This window comes from Onychostoma macrolepis, chromosome 23, assembly GCF_012432095.1.
Source record: "Onychostoma macrolepis isolate SWU-2019 chromosome 23, ASM1243209v1, whole genome shotgun sequence".
Classification (NCBI taxonomy): Eukaryota; Metazoa; Chordata; class Actinopteri; order Cypriniformes; family Cyprinidae; genus Onychostoma; species Onychostoma macrolepis.
Genome location: NC_081177.1, coordinates 26,660,067 through 26,681,958, shown reverse-complemented (window position 1 = coordinate 26,681,958; position 21,892 = coordinate 26,660,067). Strand labels below are relative to the sequence as shown.

The 21,892-nt window shown below is 37.7% G+C and overlaps 1 protein-coding gene across 1 annotated transcript in view; it reads right to left on the bottom strand.

Moving 5' to 3' along the window:
• Positions 1-7,448: 7,448 nt before the first annotated feature.
• The window catches only part of prdm5 (PR domain containing 5), a 73,198-nt gene continuing 58,754 nt past the window's right edge, over positions 7,449-21,892 (bottom strand). The window contains exons 14-16 of the mRNA XM_058764107.1: positions 21,396-21,481; positions 13,700-13,804; positions 7,449-8,218 (exon numbers count right to left, since the gene is read on the bottom strand). Coding sequence (XP_058620090.1) covers positions 8,054-8,218; positions 13,700-13,804; positions 21,396-21,481 — 356 coding nt within the window. The 3' untranslated portion in view covers positions 7,449-8,053. The remainder of the gene's footprint in view (positions 8,219-13,699; positions 13,805-21,395; positions 21,482-21,892) is intronic.

Below are 21,892 nucleotides of genomic sequence, written 5' to 3'. Positions count from 1 at the left end.
AGATGCAGTGCACCTCTAACTACTGCTATTGCACTTTGTGCATCACAACACCCTGTGTGCCCACACACACATACCTCACTATTTACATATTAACTAACTAACTTGCATAAGCTTAAACAATAGCAATATGAGAGCATGATATTAAAAAAGTCTGCACTGATTTGCAAAGTCTTAACCTGTTAAATTGTCTTACAGGATGTGACAGTCATCTATTGTTCCAGTTACCACATGGAAAGCTGGAGACCCACATACACACTCAGAAATAAAGGTACAAAAGTTGTCACTGGGGCGGTACCTTTTCAAAAGGTACACTTTTGTACCTATTAGGTTCAAATATGTACACTTTAAGTACTAATATGTACCTTTAAGGTACCAAAATGGACCCTTTAGGTACAAACATGTACCTTTTGAAAAGGTACCGCCCCAGTGACAGCTTTTGTACCTTTATTTCTGAGAGTGTAGCTGGGCAAAACCTGCTCCCACTGCCACCAGGTCATCAGCGGTGGGGAAATCAATCAGCCTGCTCAAAATCCCGATGACTGCCCTGCTCATTCTGTGCACAATGTCATGCACAGAGGACTTGAGGATGTCAAAGGATGGTGACCGCATCCTGTATGATGCTGCGTGTGCTAGCCAGTAAAGGAACATCAGCACCTCAATATCCTTTTCCCAGCCATGGTCAGAATCGGACTGCAAAGCTGCAATCAGGGACTTGATGGACTGTCATGAAAGCCGGAGGTTGGGACGAAGGTCAGCTCCATCTTCAAAATATAGACGAAAAATTGGCACAGCAACGTTCAGGCGTTAGTAGGTTGTGTGTGCAAACCCATATATAATTTATGTAAGTGTATATGTATTAATTCATTCAAGTTTATTCAAGCTCACAATCTGTAAATGTGTATATATATATATATATATATATATATATATATATATATATATAAGAATACAATTTGAATAGGTGACACTTTTATTGCTGATTTATATCTATTTATATATGTGTGCATTTTGTCTATAATGTATATATTATGTATTTATGTATATATTGGGTGTGTGTATTTATGTATTTTTATAATGTATCAGCATCTGTCATTTTGTTCACAATTGGCTGTGATGATACTTACATTTTGTTTTATTATATTATGTATTGTGTGTATATATATATATATATATATATATATATATATATATATATATATATATATATATATATATATATATATATATATATATATATATATATATATATATATATATGTATATATATGTATATGCGTTTTGTGAAAAGTCAGGACATATATTTGTATAATGACAGGTATTACGAGGTGAAGGTGACTTTTCAGGACATTGACCCATGTCCTCACTTTTCAAAACGCTTATAAATCACACAGAGTGAGGTTTTTTTGGGGAAAGTTGAAATGCACAGTCTCCTGTAAGGTGTAGGGTTGGTGTAGGGCAATAGCACATACAGTAAGTACAGTATAAAAACCATTACACCTATGGGATGTCCCCACTTTTCACAAAACGAACATGTGTGTGTGTGTAAAATATTTATTTCTATAATGCATGTGTGTATTATATATAATTTATCTAAATGTATATTAATTATAAAGTTTATTCATTGATTCATGTTCCTTTTGTTTCTCCTGTGTATTTTTACTTGCATTCATTACAATAAATTACTTTATTTCCTTACTCAAAATCAGCCTCTGTCATTCTGTTCACAGCTGTGGCTTTTATTTTTATTTATATATAAAACAAAATATAAATATAAAATAATATTTCATTATTAAAAAATAAATTGTAGATTTGATGCAGTAGAGTGGGCTCTATAAATTTTTGAAAGACACGTGACAACACCAACATGGAGGATGTAGTAAGTCCGAATTCCATTCATACTACCCATATTTATACTATATAGAACGTACTTTTTTAACGGTCGGGAAGTACGTTCAAATTCAAATGTAGTACCTACTCAAGTAGTATGCGATTTCGGACGCAGCTATGGTCTCTGCTGACATTCAGGGCTGTAGATCTGGATATGGACGGGATCGGGATGGCTATGGTGACCTTGAAATAATTTGCCTCGACGCTGTCCTGAATACACCGCAGGCATCCAGTCTGGTGTGTCAACCTTCGGCTGGGCCTCATCCCTCCACCCCTATGGCTCTGTCGGGTTCCTCTTTCTCTCCAGTTCCACCTCTGTCCTCACTTGCATTATCATCACCTCAGTCTTCTGGCACCCAGGCTTTACCTCAGCTGCTCGTCACCGTGACTCCATCTCAGTCTCCTGGATCCTCATTGTCGCTTGGTTTCTCCAGCTCTCCACACCTCTACTTGTTCCACCTTGGTCGTCATCTCCTTGGTGTAGCCTTGTACATCCACCCAGGCTCCTGCCTCAGTTCCGCTGTGGGTCACCATACTCCTGGCTGTCTCCTAGGTAACTCTGGGCTCTACTCCACCATCCACTCTAGTTTCAACCACCTCCTGTTCCTCCGTGACCTCATCTGCCTACCAGATCTCATTCTGCTGGGCTTTCTGTCTTTTGTTCATTTAGTTTTCGTTATCGTGGACTTTTAGTTTGTCTTGTTTCTTTTCCCGATGTCTCTGGCAATTCATTTGATCGTCACACCTTTGTTCATTATCAATGTATACTTTTATGTGTATATGTGTTTTTTTCCACACGTAATTTATTTGGAATGCATGAAGAACACAAATATTGTTGCCAAGCTATGTTATTTTTAATTTGCTTCAGGAAATAAAAGACGATTTGGAACCCTCAACTAGGAGTCACATATTATCAGGTCTATCAAAACTTCTTGCAACTTCTAGCATTTTTTTGGCCTCCGGTTCTTTTTGACGTACTATGGCTTTTTTATTTGCGACTGCTTTAACTTGCGCTGCACTTGGTATATTGCATTGGTCGAGATGTAAATGAGATGTTGCCTCTGTGTTCTTTAATTTGCACGTTGTTAGTAAATCAACCGCAGAAATTTCCACACCCATCTGCGCTTTTTTGGAATTGCGCTCTCGTGCTAATTTGCCATATTTAGTAAAACTGGCCCTAAGCACTGTCAGATATTTTGTTTTGTTTAAAATAGTTATTTTTTATCCGACCACTAGGGGCTTCAGCTCTCAGGTAAAAGCAGCACACAACATTCACAGCTATCCTCTTTTATTTCAACTACTGTCTCTTTGTGACTTATCGCCTCCTTTTTTACTCCTCACTGTGGTTAAGGGCCTGGGTTTCCCTTCTTGGTACCGCTCCCTGTTTTTCCATGCAAACACAACACACTCGTTTCCTTAGATTCCAGAGCCACAAGATTGAATCTGGACAACCATACTTTACATTCCGAGGGTCAGGAAGGCATCCCACACTACCTGTTACTGTGGTGACGGCGGTCCTGTCTGATTGGACGGTTTGTGTGGTGAGAGGTTAATGATACTCCTGAAGTCAGGGTGGAGACCAGTGTCACCATCCACACACACACATACACATCCACCGAGGGGCACAGGAAGCCAGCAGAGTCATAAAGAGAATAATTAGAAACACACATAGATACACACTGTGATACTGTGTGTGTGACGTGGTGTTCTCCATCACCGCTGATAAAATTAAAAAATTCCAGGACGTTCTTGCAGGCTGCGGTCAGCGTGTGCCGTGGATTCGGCTGCCAGCGTGGGTTGACACGGACCGGGATGTTCCGTCACGCCCGCGGGGGTTGCCGCAGGAACTCCTTTTTCCCGAGGGAACGCAACCAGGCTTGGGGCGTCAATGTAGGCATTTTGGGAAGGTTGAGGAGACAGGGAGAGATAAACAGAGGACGCGAGATCCCACAGTTGGAACGGATGCAGCAGATACTGATTCAGAAGCCTCACACACACACCACTTCAAAACCCTTCTCACACGCACACGCCCTCACAGCTATGCTGATGATGCCGAGTAAATCACTCGTGTGTGTGGATGAAACTCTGTGATCGAGGACAAATTGAAATGTAGAAAGGGTGTGAGAGAAACAGTCCACAATCTGAAGTGGTTTGGAAATGGTAAATTGTCTACTGAAGAAACTTGAGGTGATCATTTCCCATGTTTGAGGGCAACAGGTTCAATGTCGTTCTCATGCACATCCACATAATGACTGTCGTTGCCCAACAGAACCAGACTTTTGTCTTCTGACTGAAAGTCTGATCAATTTTGCAGCTTATTTTTGGCCAAGAAAAGCTACTTGAACAGGATACAATCATCTGAACAATGTCTGAAAGTTTTTTGGGCAATAAATTGTGAAATTAAGCAGTAACTTGTCTCCGCTAATCACTGTGCCCAACCTAGTACACGTGTCCTGACCTGGACTAGTCTTGACTAAAACACTGAAAGATGTTACCAGAAATGTTACCATGGTCAAGACATTTTCTGGAAGTGTTTAGAAAATCATCAAAAAAAAAAAAAAAAAAAGAAAAACTGAGGAGGACAGAGGGCAGAAAGAAGAAATAAACAAAAAAAAAAAATAAAGGAAGAGAAATTGAGAAACATGAGGCATGTAGGATTGTGTGCAAACATTATCTCATATTTCAGCCTATAGCATGATCACTCTTACACTTCAGGCCCAGTTACATACTGAAAACTAATTTCAGCTGACAAGACATGAGCAAGAGATGAGATATGGTCAGCTTTGTAGCTTATTTTGGCCAAAGAAATGCCCACATGAACAGGAAGCAATCATCTGAGTGAAAGGCCAACCACACTTAAATTGAGTTTTTCCGGGCAGCAAATTGTGAAATTAAGTAGTAACTTGTTCAAAAATGGTATCCATTAATCATTATATTAAGCCTACTTATGTCTCGATCTGGGCTTGGACTCAGTTTAAGCTGGTCTTGACTACAACACTGGTAGATGGTGCCAGATATGCTACCATGGTTAAAAGATTTTCTAAAAGTCTTTAGTTGGCGCTTTATGATACTTCATACTAGAAAACTCCAGAATGAATAAAAAAAACAAACAAACAAAAACACTAAGAGAAAAAAACTGAAGAGGACAGAGGATAAAAAAGTAGAAATAAACTAAAAAAGCAAAAGAACTAGAAATTGAGAGACAAGAGGGATGTACTGTAGGATTGTATGTGCACAGAATATCTCATATTTTAGCCTATAGCATGATCAGACCTAGTTACATACTGAAAACGTATTTCTGCCAACAAGACATGAGCAAGAGAGAATATATGGTCAAATGGTCAACTTTGCAGTTTATTTTGGCCAGTGAAATGCCCATGTGAACAGGAAACAATAATCTGAACGATGTTTGAAACGACCAACCACACTTTTTTAATGAAGATTTTTGGGCAGCATATTCTGAAATGAAGTAGTAACTTGTTCAAAAAAATTGCTCAGCAGTCTCCACTAATCATTGTAGAGACAAACCAAAGAAACCAAAGCTTCCTGCATTTGCAGATCAATCCTGCTCAATGGTCAGGAGGAATTTTGCGCCACTCCTCTGTCTCAGCGCTGCAATATTCTTGGGATGTCTGGTGTGAATTGTTCTCTTGAGGTCACGCCAAACCATCTCAATCAGGTTGAGGTCAGGACTCTGGGCTGCTCCAGAATGAATATTTTCTTCTGTTGAAGCTATTCTGTTGTTGAATTACTCCTGTGCTTTGGGTGGTTGTCTGGTTGCATCACTCTACGTCTGTTGAGCTGTGGTTGGCAGTCTGACAAATTGTCTAACATTTTTCATCAAAATGTCTCGATGAACACAGGAATTAATTTTTCTGTCAATGATGGAAAGCTGTCCAGGCCCTAAGGCAGCAAATCAAACCATGATGGTTCCCCCACCATACTTCACACTTGAGATGAGGTTTTGATGGTGGGCTTAGTTTTTTCCAAACCTCTCAACTTCAGTTACATCTGTCCACGGGGTATTTTCCTAGTTGTAAGGAACATCCAGGTGCTCTTTTGCAAATTTAGATGTTCAGTTATGTTTTTTTTCTTTTTCTGGACAGCATAGGCTTCTTGCAGGATTTCATATCTTCATGGTCTTGGTCTTGTTATACAGTAGACTCTGAAATATTTGGACTCGACTTGGACTTGACCCTCTTCAGGTTTTTTGCCTTGACTCAGTCTCAACCCTTTTCTGGTCTCCGTCTTGGCTCGAACTTAACTACCCAGGTCTTAACCTGGACTTGGACTCAAACTGAGCTGGTCTTGACTACAACACTGGTAGTTGTTACTATGGTCAAGAGATTATCAAGTCTTAAGTTGCCACTTTATGAATCTTCAAGGTAGAAAATGGTAGAAAGAATGCTAAAAACATGAAGAGAAGAAAGGAGGAACAACGATATAAAGTAGAAATAAAAAAATGGAAGAGAGAAGAAAACGAGAGGAAAGAGGAATGTAGGATTGTGTGCAAAGAATATATAATATCTAAAACTTATTTCAGCCAACAAGACGAGCCAGAGAGAAGATATGATTTGAAAAGTGGCTAAGAGAAAATCCTCAGCTGCGATTCATTCTTCATTTTTTTCGTTTTTCAGAGATAAAGACCATTTGAACTCGACTCTTAATCCAACAAGAATTCGCTCCCGCATGCTTATAGAGGTCACAATAACACAAAGAGACACAAAAGCGAGGAATGGCAAGAGGGAACGTCATGTGCAAGAGGAAATTCAGTCTCCACCTCAAAATGAAAGAGAAGAATTAAAGTCCTGGAATAATCTAGAAATCAGAGAAGATGGTTCTTGAGCTCAGCCTGAATTAAATGGCTCAGATGTTTAATATTCAAACAGAGTTAAAAGACTAATTCGTGACTCTAGAAGAACTTTTGTAGAGGAAAGGTCTGATTTTAAATGTCTCACCTTTACTTTGCTCATCAGATGAAATGATTTTGAAAACCTGCTTTTAAAATGTTAAGAAAATCTCACTGTAGCACTTCATATTAGGGAACACTATTCGCAATTAACTGGCTGTTTATTCATACTTATAAAGCATATATAAAACCTTTATTCTGCATGACCATATTTTAGATCCCTTAAACCTAAACTAAACAACTACCTTACTAACTATTAATAAGCAGCCAATTAGAAGTTCATTGAGGGAAACTCTTAATTATAGTGAATAGTGACTACGACCAGGTCACCATTTTCATACTATTAACCCTACATAAGGGTTAAACGTTTTGAGTCCAAAAGCAGAATTTATGCATTTGGCTCTGGATCTCAGACTTAATGACTAATTATTGTTCTATCCAAACCCACACTAAGGTTTTAATTATGCTAACCAATGGTAACCAGCTTTAGAGCACAATCATCAACTGAGCATGTCTAATCAAGCATCAAAGCACATCCGATTCCTCCGACACCAACCATTTACCAAGAATCAAATGTTTATAATTAAGTAAAGGGCAGAAGCACTATCTTCTGAATCCCACAGAGCACTGCAACATGTCTCTCACAGAAGGATGGGGCAAAAGGTTTATTTAAACAAAAACAAAAAAACAACAGGCTGACCAGATTAGTGATATCAGTGATTCAATCATTCATTCATCCAAATGAAATGCAAACTTAGAACCGCAAGATGTTAATCTGGCAATCAAACACAAACCTCATGTGAACCTGAACGCTGAAAATATAAAACGATAAATATTGGATAATACAGTTAAATGCAAACCAACACACTTTACTCTCAACAAGGCTGTAGAAATCTGGCTCGTCATGATCTTTGGTCACGCAACATCTCTTAACGACGGTGCAAAACATCTGAAAAACAACTGATACTCACGTACAAAAGGACAAAAATCAATAGAAAAAAGAAATGGATCAATTTGATGGATATACTTTGCTCTGTACAATTGCACATTTTCATGCCTTCCTCCTATTTAAATCTGAAAATCTGAGTCTTGTGATAGTGTCTGAAGGAAATAAACTGGTTCTGTACATGTAGATAACGCAGATCTTTGGAACGAGTGTGACCGCTTAAAGTACATCAATGCTTGTTTCTACTCTGTGTATTTATGCATTCTTTATATATGGCTTGTGTGAATATGAATATGTTTGTGTATGACTGTCTATCCCTCTGTCTCTCCGTGGACGTTCTCCATGTGGACTTTGAGGTAGTCGTTGCGGGTGAACTTCTTGTGGCACAGGGAGCATTCAGCCATGGGTCTGTTGGGATTATGGGTCAGCTTGTGTCTGATTAACATCTTCTTCAAACTAAAGGACAGGTCACACACCTGGAAATCCACAAACACAAAGAATTAACATTCTCAACACACTGAGAAAATATGTAGTTTTTTAATGTTAAATATCCTTATCCCAGTTTAAAGTCAACCTGAAATGGACCCTTTTATTAAATACATGACGTTGGTCTTTGCAGGACTCAATGGTGCACATTATTCTACAGAAAATGAGTGTTTTTTTCATCTTTAATTCGTAATCTTTAATTAAAATTGATGAACTTATTCTTCCTCTCAAATGTTGTCTCTTAACCAGTGGTTAGTCATTGTTTTAGCTCACATTCAGGTCTTCATTCTCGAATGGAAAACTCACTCCTCACCATCCAAAAAATTCACAATGAATAAAATCAAGTCCCGCCCTACATTTTCTTCATTGAATACCCTGTTTCACATATGTCACATTACTTTCACTCATCCTGCACTGTTTGTACTATGGACATGAATAATGGTGATTATTTTTCTAAGTCATCCATCCATTTTCCAAACCGCATACCCCATGTATGGTCAGTTATTTTTCTAAGCGACGTACAATTTTCGTCTGGCAGACAAATGAGTGAAAAAAATTCCATAACGCTCTTCAGAAAGATGAAACAGGACTTGCAGTATTGGCTTGGGCTATAATATCATATTTTGCATAACAATCATTAATGATGAGAAGAGTCAGTTGCTTGTACATAATATTTTACAATTTTGCTTAATATACCTTAATATGGAACAGATAATGAAACATTTAATTTTCTTTAGGGTTATTATAGTTGAAATGAATAATAAAAATACTATTATTATTATTGATAACTGAAATAAATATATGACACAATATATGTAAAACAAAAAAAAAAAGATAGTAAGTTTTGAAGCATTAAAATTACTTACAATAAACTGAAAAACCAAAACTAAACCTAAAACAGATTAAATTCTGAAGACCCTTAACATAGGCTTACATTGAAGAAAGGTCATATTCAGAGACTCGAATATCATTGATGTAAAGGTCACTGGAGTGAGCTTTTAACTTAAACTAGTAATCATTCATCAAGCAGGCATCCAGAAACCATTTAGCGACATGCTACAATGCATTTTAGCCACTTCATATGCAACGGCTTGGCAATCCTACATTGTGGCTGTGACTTTTGTGGACTTTGTTTCCAGGACAGGACATAATAAATTAGTCTAGTAGCCATAAGTGGATTTATGTTACATAACCCATGAAAAAGATCTATGAGGATGGTTTTTATTTTGGCATTTCACATTTCGTGAAACAGCTCTTGTTTACAGACATCATTCTGTAATGTTGTGTGTGTTAGCATGACTTCATGCCCTGCGACCGCAGAGAGGATGTGAAGGCAACGCTCAATACATCAGAGCAGACACACAAACAGCCAATAACTGAAGGAATAAAAACACAACCAAAGAACTGCAAGCCAGGGCCAAATCTTCTAAAGTTTGCCATATGCTATTGGTTGAGACCTTAACACACACACACACACACACACACACACACACACACACACACCAGAACCATTGGACGCAACACTGCCAACAAAACAGACACTCAGAAACAACCAGTTAGCAAAGTGAAGCCAAACCGAGCAGTAAATCGCATTGAGTTAAATCCTGTAGCGGCCTGGTGCCACTACACACACACACACACACACACACTCAAATATGCATCACCAATGGCACACAAATCCATTTCACATGATACATCAAGTTGATCTCTCCAAGAACACTCAATATTCTTTATCTCCATGAAGAGACAGTAAAATATATTGCAGCTGTCACTTTCTTCATAAAATGAATGTAATTTTTTATTTAAACAGCATGAAAAAGCATTTAATGCCTTGATGGACGACTTATTAGTCTCAGTCTCTCACTATGACATGAGGTGCAGATATTAATGGCTGTGGGCACATGTGAGGATGGAGGTATGCTGGCCATGTGGCGGCAGAAACGCTGGTATAGAGATGCTAAACCATTTATTCACTGATATATCCATGGCAAAAAAAAACACTAAGCAGAAAACTAAAAAAATACTTTGCAAACTGAATGGCACAGCCTGTGTAGATTCCTGTTTGAAGTGTGTAGTTGCATATATATATATATATATATATATATATATATATATATATAAATTCCACATTAAAAAGAATAAAACATTAATATAAGTACTGTAATTTACTGTTTTTAACTACATTTTTACAGTATACACAACCATTCTGTAACACTTTTATTGCTGTATTTATTTGATTAAAAATGCAGTAAAACAGTAATATTACTAAATATTATTGCAATTTAAAATATAATGTAATAATGTAATTTATTCCAGTGATCAAAGCTGAATTGTCAGCATCATTACTCCAGTCTTCAGTGTCACATGATCTTCAGAAATCATTCTAATATGCTGATTTGCTGCTCAAGAAACACCTTTTGAGTGGCAGTGTATTTTGGGGGTGAATTTTCAGCTAAAACTGACTATATAGTGTAACTGGGACACAAAATGAATCAAACTCTCATATAAGATTTTGGTCATACTGCATATCTCAACAAGCAAGTGAATGTTTGTGTGCTGTATTGATACTAGCTGACTGATGAGAAACGAAAGCTAGCAAATCTCCACAGATTCACATTGATTGCATTGTCATGAACAGTGATAAAAAGTCCAACAATTTTTTTCTGTTATTTTTTTGTTTTTAATTTGCCAACTTCTGGCTAGCACTTGCGGTCATCTCAGGGCTCCCGGAGCAGTGCACATGAATTTTGGCTTGTGTGTGTGAATGCGCTAAACAATCCCAGAGCCTCTCAGACGTCCACAGCACGTGCAGTGCGGTTCACATGTGAACACGACATGCTCCAGTTTCACTTTACTGTCACTTGTGTTTAATTCCATTACACAGCGGCCACTAAAGGACACCATACAAAAATAATTCAACACTGATACACTGGAATGCAGGTTGTGGAACGAGGATTTCATAGAACAAACAAATGGCCAAAGCATCGACGAATGCTAGTGTGCTTATACTTTAATGAGAACAAGCTTGTTTAAATACATTCAAATGTGTGATTTATTTATAACAGGTTTGAATGGTCCTTTGTTGCTATATTGTGAATTTTAGTGTATTTTAGTAAATCTAAAACACGATCACTCACAATCTAAAACAGAATAACTAGATCTGAGCCCATTAAATTTCTTTAGACCAAAAATGTGGCAAAATTGTTTCAAAACGTTTAAATCCTCATTTTGACACAAAGTTCCTGTTCTTTAACTTCAACAGGAGCCGTGAAAGACAGGCACGACCACCCCACAAACCACTTCAAATGCAGTCCAATACTCAGAGAAAGCGAGTCAAAAATAAATGAATTTGGAGTATGGATGGTTTCTGGCACGCTGCACTTCAAAAATGCTGCGCATGAAAGAAGTCCCGGGGTAATTTGCCATCATCAATGGAAGCCATTCTAACAACCGTCATCAGCGCGCCAGATTTCAGACCGAATCGCTCCAGGCTTAAAAGACTTGTCACGTCAAATGCGGAGAGAAAAAACCTGAGGAAACAGCCAATTTCATTCTCTTATGCTCTTTAAAACAGTCAAAACTTAGAAGGACATGCATGCAGCTTGCCATAGAAATCAAATAAATACAGGAGGAATGTTCCTCATTTTCCTTAGTGAAGTGAGTGAGTGTGTGTGTGTGTGTGTGTTTAGATTCCTCGAGTCTCCTGCAGAGTGTGTTCACTGCTGGCAAAGTGTTTCAGACTGCACTTGTGTAAGTGTGTATCTTTATATTGCACTCTGATTCACACACTGCCTAAGAGAGATCAATAATTAAGCATTAAACTGTAGGTCAGATGTTGAAGAATAGTCAGCACTCCTGTCCTCAACATGTTATGTCATTTGAGGAACCATTCACATATGTAGCACAATCTAATCATGTGCCTTTTTGAGGTGTGCTAATTTACTGTAAGTGGTCACACAATTTTCATCTGACAGATGTATAAAAATTTAAAACAGGTAATGTACTTAAGATTTGAGTAAAAAGACAATTAGAACAATTTAGCAACTTCTTTTCCCCCCATTCAAAAATTTTGCATTCCATTTTAATGGTTTAAATAAATGGTTTAAAAAAAAAAAAAAAGCCTAAACAATTTCATTCATAAACATTAAAAATTTAATAATTTATTAAATTTTTACAATAAAAGAGCTCTATGAAATCTTCCTTTTTGTCCCCCTGGATTTATGATTTAATACAAATTTATTATTTAAAAGCGGTGGTAATCAAAGGCATAAAACATTAACGTTTTAAGTCCTCTTTCAAAATGTAATGCAAAAGAAAAATTAACAATTCCTTTTATTTTTTGGCAAACAGAGGTTTACTGTTAAAATTAAATCATGGAAGAAAAATTGTTAAAGCCCATACTATGCACTAATGAATAATGCTCAGTAAGACCAGGATTCAAATCTTTGAATTGTACTGGTTAATCCAGTTCACCAGAAGCGTTTTAAATTATTTGCTAATGAGTCAGAGTGACCAGGTTCTTGTGTCAAACTCACTGACTCAGTGATCAGTGGTCATTGGTTAACATAACAGCTCACTGCAGGGGAAGATTATCAGTGAAGAACAACTTCACTTTGGTCTGCCCTTCACACAACGCTGTCACATGACTTCAGAAGACTTGGAATCTGATTCATATGAACCACTTTTACGATGCTTTTTTTATGGTGCCTCTTTGAATCTTGAAAGCTCCAGTCGTTTTTCAATGTAATTGCAAGGAAAAAAGTGACAGGTGCATTATTCATACAAGAAGGACATGGAAGTGTGTATGATGATGACTTATGCAAACTGTCCCTTTAAGAAAGCAAAAATACAATATATATTCATTCAATGAAGTCTTTAAATCACTAATATAAGCGCTGACTGGCTGGACTGTGTGTGTGTGTCCAAAGAAACCGATGGACACAAACGGCTTTTCAGGGACAGTGAGAAGATAGAGAGCAGTTCACAACTGCTGTGGTTTGGGGCTGATTGTGTGTGTCTTAAGGGTCAGAGATGGGTCAGTTTGCGCAGGGCGGTTTCGTCCTTGTGTCCGCCTGGCAGGACGTCCTTCCACTGCGGCTTTGACACCACAGTAACATCCTTACACACACACACAGACAGACAGACAGTGTGAGTGTGTGCTGGTTAATGTGCCGCGAGGGCGTTCTGGTTCGTGGTCTGATGCGCGTCACGGTGCTGATTATGTGGACACGGCGTGGGCCGCAGGGTTAAACTCAAGACTGGCTTTAGCTCTTCTAGCGGTCTTAGACTAAACCCTGCTGAACGTCACACACTACCCACAAGTCACCTCTCTCTCTTCTCTTCCACTGGGATGTGGCTGCGGTGCGTCGAGAGTGGTTGTGTGATAGTCAGCCAGAATCAGACATAAAAAGAGCCTGTGTTTGTGTGTTAGAATGCAGCATTATGCAATGCGGTCTGCGTGTGTAACTCACGTCGCACTGGAAGGGCTTCTCTCCGGTGTGTGTGCGCATATGTTCATCCAGGCCGCGCTTCTGACTGAAGGCCTTGTTGCACTCGCTGCATTTATATGGCTTTTCCTGTAAAAGAGAGAGACTTTGAACACACAATACTAGAAAAGGCAGTGTCCTCTCAGCTATGTTCCCTCTTAGAGAGAAATGTTATCTGTGAGGATTTCCAGTCAGGATTTAGACCGTATCATAGTACTGAGACTGCTCTCATCAGAGTTACAAATGACCTACTCTTATCACCCGATCGTGGTTGTATCTCTCTATTAGAGAGCGTTTGACACTATTGACAACAACATTCTCTTGCGTAGACTACATAATTATGTTTCCATTTGTGGAAGTGCATTGGCATGGTTCAAATCATACTTCGTACTGTCATTAATTTGTAACAGTGAATGACAAGGTATCATATTGATCACAAGTACAATATGGAGTACCTCAAGGCTCAGTGCTAGGACCACTACTTTTCACACTTTACATTACATACCCTTGGGAGATATCATCAGGAAACATAGCGTTAGCTTTCAATGTTATGTTGATGATACTCAGCTCTATATTTCTTTGCGGCCAGATGAAACATGCCAATTCGCAAAACTAATGGAATGCATAGTTGATATAAAAAAACTGGACGACAAATAATTCCTACCTGGTCTCATGGCATAAATGTACCTGGGTGCACTTTTTAGTGAGACAAATAAGTACATACCACAGCAGTTTCCAAAATAAATGAACACTAGAGGCAGTAAAACTCTTTATGCCTTTTATTCCTTTTCACACAAATTTACAGTTTCGATTAATAAAGCGTAATTTTCACACAATTACTTGAAGAATATCATGTTATGACTTCAAAACAATATTAATATGCTGGGAGATTTGAAAACTGATGCTTTTGAAAGTTAGCATCACACATATCCAGCTTCATATCTATGGGTTTTCATAGACGATAGGTTTGTTCGGTAGCTCACGGAGTACGGAGACGTACTTGAGAGTTGAGGAGCTCCAGTTCGAATCCCGTGTAACTATGGTTCGACAAAACAGTTCAAATCTGCATATAAGGAAGTTTAAATAGCATGGTTGCATCAACAAATGCGTTTTTATATCAGTTTTGAATTTTTCAACACTATCAGGTAGGTTTAGGGTTGGGTTTGATGTAGGGCATATTTCCAACACGATAGAGCATTATTTTTTACGGACAGTCCCTGGATATTTGAACTCTGAACTGCCGCAATGTGTACCTGAAGCAACATAATAAAAACACAGCAATAAGAACCTATATCAATGTAATAAAAATGTGCCAGGGTTTACGTATTGAACCCGTGTTTTAGCGCCACTCAGTGGACATTTCTCTTTGAAACTGCGGCAAAACGTCTCGCTAAAAAGTGCACCCAGGTACGTTTATGCCATGAGATCCGGTTGAGTAATTCTCTACTGCTAAATTCTGGAAAAAAAACAGAGGTTTTAATTACTGGACCAAAATACTCTGCATGTAATAACCTTGAAATGACTTTGACTTTAAAAAAAAAGAAAAAAAAAAAAAAGACTGTTATTGGTCTCTGGCATTATTCACAAACTATTTTCCTGTTTGACACTGTAAAGCTGCTTTGACACAATATGTATTGCATAAAGCACAATAAAAATAAACAAACTTGACTTGACACAAAAATAGGGGAAGATTTGGGGAAGATGCCCACCGTAAAGGCATAGTGCACTGCAAAAATTTAAATTCTGTCATCATTTATTTACCGTCAAGTTGTTCTGAACTTATATGAAAAACAATCTCATACAGGTTTGCAACAACTTGAGGGTGGGTAAATGACAGCATTTTCATTTTTGGGTCAACTGTCCCTTTAACAGCAATCAGCAATGCCAGTTTACTTTTAATTGTAACATTTTTAGATACAGTATAAGTTTAGCATGTGTTGGATGATTATGCATCAGCCAATGTGGTATTAAGAAAAATACATGGAAACATTTCCTAATTTAGTTTTTTTATAGTACAAAATGTAAAATTAAAGAAGCCATCTTATCCCTTATTTTGAAAAAAAAAAAAAAAGTACTTTAATGTGCAACTACATCTAAATTCAAAATTATGAAAATGAATGATCTGAAGGCATATGAGTGTGTAATAGTGGGCTCTCCTGGAGGAATTGAATACAGTTATTGAGCTTTTGAAGAGACTAATGAAGAGCTGATACATTCAGCGAGAGACAGAATAATCCCTCAGGCATGAACATACATCTGTATGTTTACAGAAACTAGAGATCCCCATTACACACACACACACCAAAGATGGCCTGGGATAAACAAATGAAGTGCCTTTCATGTGTTACACACCTGGAACTCATTTCACATGGACACACGCATACATTTACTTATATAACAGACTGAAAACACACAGCAGTGCTGTCACACCACAAACACAAACATATTTACTGAATAAAACACACCTGGACATAATAACACACACACACACACACACACATACAAACACAAAGGTATAAATAATGTATAATATATAAACCCGGTCATCATTTTTTATATGTTGCTTAAAAAAAAATAAAAAATAAAAAGTTCACCAATGGCTGGATTTATTTCACTGAAAATACTGTACAATTGCTAATATTTTTTATATCTTTTTTATTTAATTTATTGTTTTTAACGAACAAAGTTCAAAAGAACAGTATTAGAAATAGATTTTTGTAACATTATAAATGTTCAATTAATTTAATGCATCCTTACGCAGTAAAAACACACAAGAAATGTGTGCCAGCAGATGTGTGTATTAGAGATAATATGTGTTTGCTGAGCAGGGTGGTGAACATGCATACATTGATAGTCCGCTCACTCTTCCAACACCCAGCTGTCATGGGAATGGGTGGACACAGGAAGAGAGGATCCTGGGAAATGGAGCAGGGCAAGGTGTGGTCACACCACACAGGATATGCAAGGTGCTGCGGATCAAGTGTGTGTGTGTTTGTCAGAGACAGACGTAATCAATATGGGCCTGGGCCAGCGTAGACACGTGTGTTTGACAAAGAGAGACAAAAAGATTTAGTGTAAGATGAGAGTTTTGACATTTGTAGAGCATAATACATCCAGCGTGTAGCTGTGAGGCTCCATCACTGAATCAGATCAGCAGTAAAACCGTCAGCTGGGAGCGTCAGCAACACGACCCCCGCAAAAATATGTAAAGGTCAAGAGTCACGCTCTACGACATACATTAGCACAGATGGACAATAGCGGATGGCCCATAATGGCTCGCAGCTTTGTCAGTTTACCAATGAACCTTCATCCGGTCGGTTTTTTGAAAGCATGTACCTTCGCTGCCTCTGAACAATCCCACAATGCTGTTTTTGCATGCAGCCTGATAAGACAATGCTATCGATTTTTTTTGGTAACACGTTATTTTTATGTGTCCTTATTATGTGTTACATGTATTTACTATATTAATAAATTAGGCAAATTTACAAGTAATTAACACAAAACCAAATCCTAACCTTAAACCTGTAGTAAACACATTCTTGTTTAATATTACTACTTATTTTAATAAGGACACATTAACACATCTCTGCAGTAAACATTTTGCCTATCGACATGAAATCCATAACTTTTTGCTGGCATGGTCTGAAGATGATCGGAGCAGAATTTGTTGAGTTTGAAAAAGTAGGTTTTCAACATAAATCAAAATGGTGGACAATAAGTTTGGCCGATTATGGCAAAATTGGTATCAGTGACCAGCCACATGACAATAGGCAAAACTATTCAATAGCTATTTGCATTTTTTTAAATTGTATTATGATTTTTTAACAAGGTGGCACTTTCCCGAAAGTTTTTGAGTACCTTCAGGGCATGTCGGGCCGATGTCACATACCGAGTTTTGTTCAATATGTTCAGAAATAAAGCATTTTACATCAAAATTAAAAATGGCCGACATGGGACAACTCTGTATTGTTCGACTTTTTGGCCAAACCATTCAGAAAACATAACCAAAAATATAAATTTTTCATTCCTCCTGACCACTAGGTGGCGCTGTGCCAAAACCATGCAGATAGCCTCAGGTCATGGTTGTCATAACACACACCAAGATTGGTTTGAATACCTTAAAGCACTGCAGAGATATAGTGTCGCGTCCACTTTGTCGTGCTTTTCATCAAATTTATCCACGCATTATTCGAGAGCGGTTTGACTAATCAATCTGAATTCCATAACTTGCCAGCATGGTCTGAAGATGATCTGGTTTGATTTTTATGAAGGAAGAAGTAGAATAATAAGAAAACCAACAATTGACCTATCGGCAAGCCCCGTCCCCCTTAGTTACTGTTGCTCCCTCGGACAAACAAACGGAGTTGCTCACTGTCTTTCAATGACAGCTACAGACGATGTTTTGCACAATTTTGGACACAGAAGGCCACCAAACGGGAATTAAATATTCCATGGAGGGATTTATAAAATTGTAAAAATAAATACGGTGGGTAACTCGAAGCGAGGGTTTACAGATCACAATGCGAGCGGGAGAAGTCTCATATTACGGTCGGTCAAAAAAACTAACTTAATGAGTGTATGACAACCAGAAAATGAACGTTTTTGTCTTCATTTGTACTGGGGTTGAATACTTTGGGACATTTTGCTCTGTTTTGTTTGGATTCAGGAAATGTAATAAAATAAATTATATCGCCCATCCTCTCAGAATACCTGGAATCAGTGTTACAAGTACCCCAGGCACATCGTTTTTCCATTTTTGAAGCATAAACCCCATAAAACCGATGCGAGCTTCTGATCTTCCAGTGTTTCTCTATGGCGCTGAAACCTAAAGATGTCCGAGTTCCGCTCCCCGTGCAACTGATACTCGACTGCCATTGGCTAGTCTGCGTTCGAGGGGAGGGGCTTACCGACAGGTCAATTACAAGCGCTGTCTACGCAGGTGCTTGGCCCCTAACTTAATATGTGGCTCTGTTGAAAAGCAGTGCAGGAAATGGTAGCATCAGGCCAATATAGGGCAACAGCCAGTTCCAGAAGTAAAAATCCCATTTGTTTTGAATGGGAATTGATTTTTAGTAATAACTTGTAAACCTTTAAAGACAGACCTACTGTGAGCTCTGAGGTTGTTAATGCTATATATGCTATTGTTAAAGTTGTTTTAGGTGAAAAGCTACAATACCCATGATTCTGCAATCAGAGAACCGAAACAAGCAAACTGCACAAAAATAACACTTTAGCACCCCCCATATAATAGTCAGTCTCCCTATGTTCTCATACTACTTGGATATTTATGCATATTTTGCCAACGAGATCTTTATGATCTCAATCAAAGAAACTTTTTCTTGTTCTTCGGTCTAAGATGAAATCTAGAGTGAATCACGCTTTTGCAGTCGCAGCCCCTAAATTTTGGCCTGCTGCTATACATTAGGGACATACCGACGAGTTTAAAAGCCATCTGAAAACATATTTTTTTTATGATAGCGTTTGGTCAAAGATAAGTGCAAAGGTTGCTAGTGCCGTATGTGTCTCTTTTGTCTTTATTTGAAATATAATACCTTTTTTTTATATTTTTTTATAATACCTTTTTTTAAGGTTATTAAAATGTTCTCCAAACTATGAAAAAAAAAAAGGTTCACTGAAAGGTTCTCAGAGGAACTAAAAATTGTTCTATTAATCACATTGCTGCGAAAACCGCTGTTTTGAAACTTTTATTTTTAAGAGTGTATAATGAACCTCATCTGCACAGAAAGGCATGTTTGGCCAGAAAAATACTGGTGACGACAATTGAGTACACATGGTGCATCACTGTTCCAGCACATATGTGACCCTGGACCACAAAACCAGTCTTAAGTGTCAACTTTTTGAAATTGAGATTTATGCATCATCTGAAAGCTGGATAAATTAGCTTTCCACTGATGTATGGTTTGTTAGGATCAGACAATATTGGGCCCGAGATACAACTAAATGAATATCTGGAATCTGAGAGTGCAAAAAAAAAAAAATGAAGTTTTGATATATTTACGGTAAGAAATTTACAAAATATCTTCATGGAACATGATCTTTACTTAATAGCCTAATGATTTTTGGCATAAAATAAAAATGTATCATTTTGACCCATACAATGTATTTTTGGCTATTGCTACAAATATACTCCAGCGACTTAAAACTGGTTTTGTGGTCCAGGGTCACATATAGTGTCTGAATAACCTGAAGTGCAAGCAGTATTTGAATAAGCAGGGGGATGTTATAAATTTGGCAACTGTTTAGTGAGGCCCAAACAGAAAGAAATATCCGTCACGTAAGAGGATTAGCACAGTTCTGTCACTGCTTGTTCTCATTACTGCATCACCGATGCTCTGTTTTCACATGATGTCTTAATGGCTGAGTTTCTGTTGTGTGTCAGTCCACAGCTCATATGTTATGCTGCAGAATTGCAGGATCACGCTCCAAATTTGGCAAAGAGTTCCAATGATGTGCTGCATCTGTTCTGCTTTCTTAGGTTTTCTTGGATTAGCGCTGATGTTGCCACTCGGTCTGTGTTATAAATACAAGGGACACTGCTACACTAAACGACTGGGGAAAAGATGGGAGAACTGATACAGTTATTTCAGGAAATGATGTCACAACAAACAGCCCTGTCGTCCATCATCAGAGTACGGCTTTCCAAAAGCATGTTTCGTGCATTTTTCTTGCTATTTAGCGGATGAAAAGTGCTAAGAGATTTTCCACCTAATCACTGTTGGGCTCATTTACATATTTATTTCAAAATCAAGTTATAATATGTGAAGGGGTGAGGAATTTCAGAAACAATTGTCTACTGATCACCGCTCATCCATATTTGGCTTTACAGTCACATCAGGGGCAGTCCTCTCCAGTGACCCTGAGGTAAAAAGTAAAACTAAATGTTTAAACTCTCACATCTGTTAAACAAGTGCTGTAATGTGGTCCTAATCATGCCTCTGTAGCTGCTTTTATGTCACGCACACGGACACGTCTGGACACGCGCACACACACTTAACAGGGTGTCAGGCAGTAGCCTTTTTAGGCAGATGTTGAAGAAAATGTATTGCTTGTGTTTTGTTCTGTGGTGACGAGACGTTTCCTAATTACCCCGCTGCTGTGGAGGTTAAAAACATCCGCTGTGTAGACACTAAAAAACTACACAACTCAACAGGGGTGAAGAAGGTGACAGATGTTATTTACAATCAAGTTTAACACGAGGATATTATTAAATCCTGTTTCTGCCACTGAAAAATAATAAATAAATAAAACAAGGAAATTATAACTTTTTATTTCACAATTCTGACTTTTTTTCAGTCAGATATAAACTCGCAATTGTAAAAAAAAAAAAAGTATTTTTCCCTCAGAATTGGACTTTATGACTTGCAATTAAGTTTATATCTCACAAATCTGAGAAAAGAAGTCAGAATTGCAAGAAAACAACTATGAGATATAAAATCACAATTGCGAGTACAAAAAGTCACAATTACCTTGTTTTATTTTTTATTCAGTGGCGGAAACGGCTACTATAGGATATAGAGAAAACTCACTTGCATATATAGACCCTAGTATTTAGCTTTTTTAACAAACAAAAAAAACATTCACTCTACTTCAGTTCTCACATTCACACTGTTATTTTTAAGGAACCTTGCAAATTAATGTGCATGTATGTATGTAGTCTTACCCGAGTGTGTGTGCGTATGTGCATTTTAAGGCCGTCGTTCTTGCTGAAGGCCTTGTCACAGTATGGACACTGATACGGCCGCTCACCTGAAGACAAACACAAACATCAGACTGTCAGACAACTCACTGATAAACATCCACACAATTTTTTTTTTTTTTTCTCAAATGCTTTTAAAAAAGCAAATGTTTCATGCTTTGTATCATAGTTGATACATCAGGCTTATATAATATGATACAGTGAGAATATGGAGCTCAATCTCAAGGAGGGAAAAAAAAAAACCAAAAAAAAAAACACCTCAATTGTATCCAGAGACCCAAAGTAAACATGCAAGTTGGTGCAGAAGCTGATATTTATATGGAGGAAAAAAAAAAAAAAAAAGAAGATAAAATTGATATGTAATGCAAATCAATGAGTTCTTTATAACAGTAAAATGCATATAAATATCAGTTGTCACTATATCTCTCAATAATATGTCTCACTAAGATGATATTTGCATG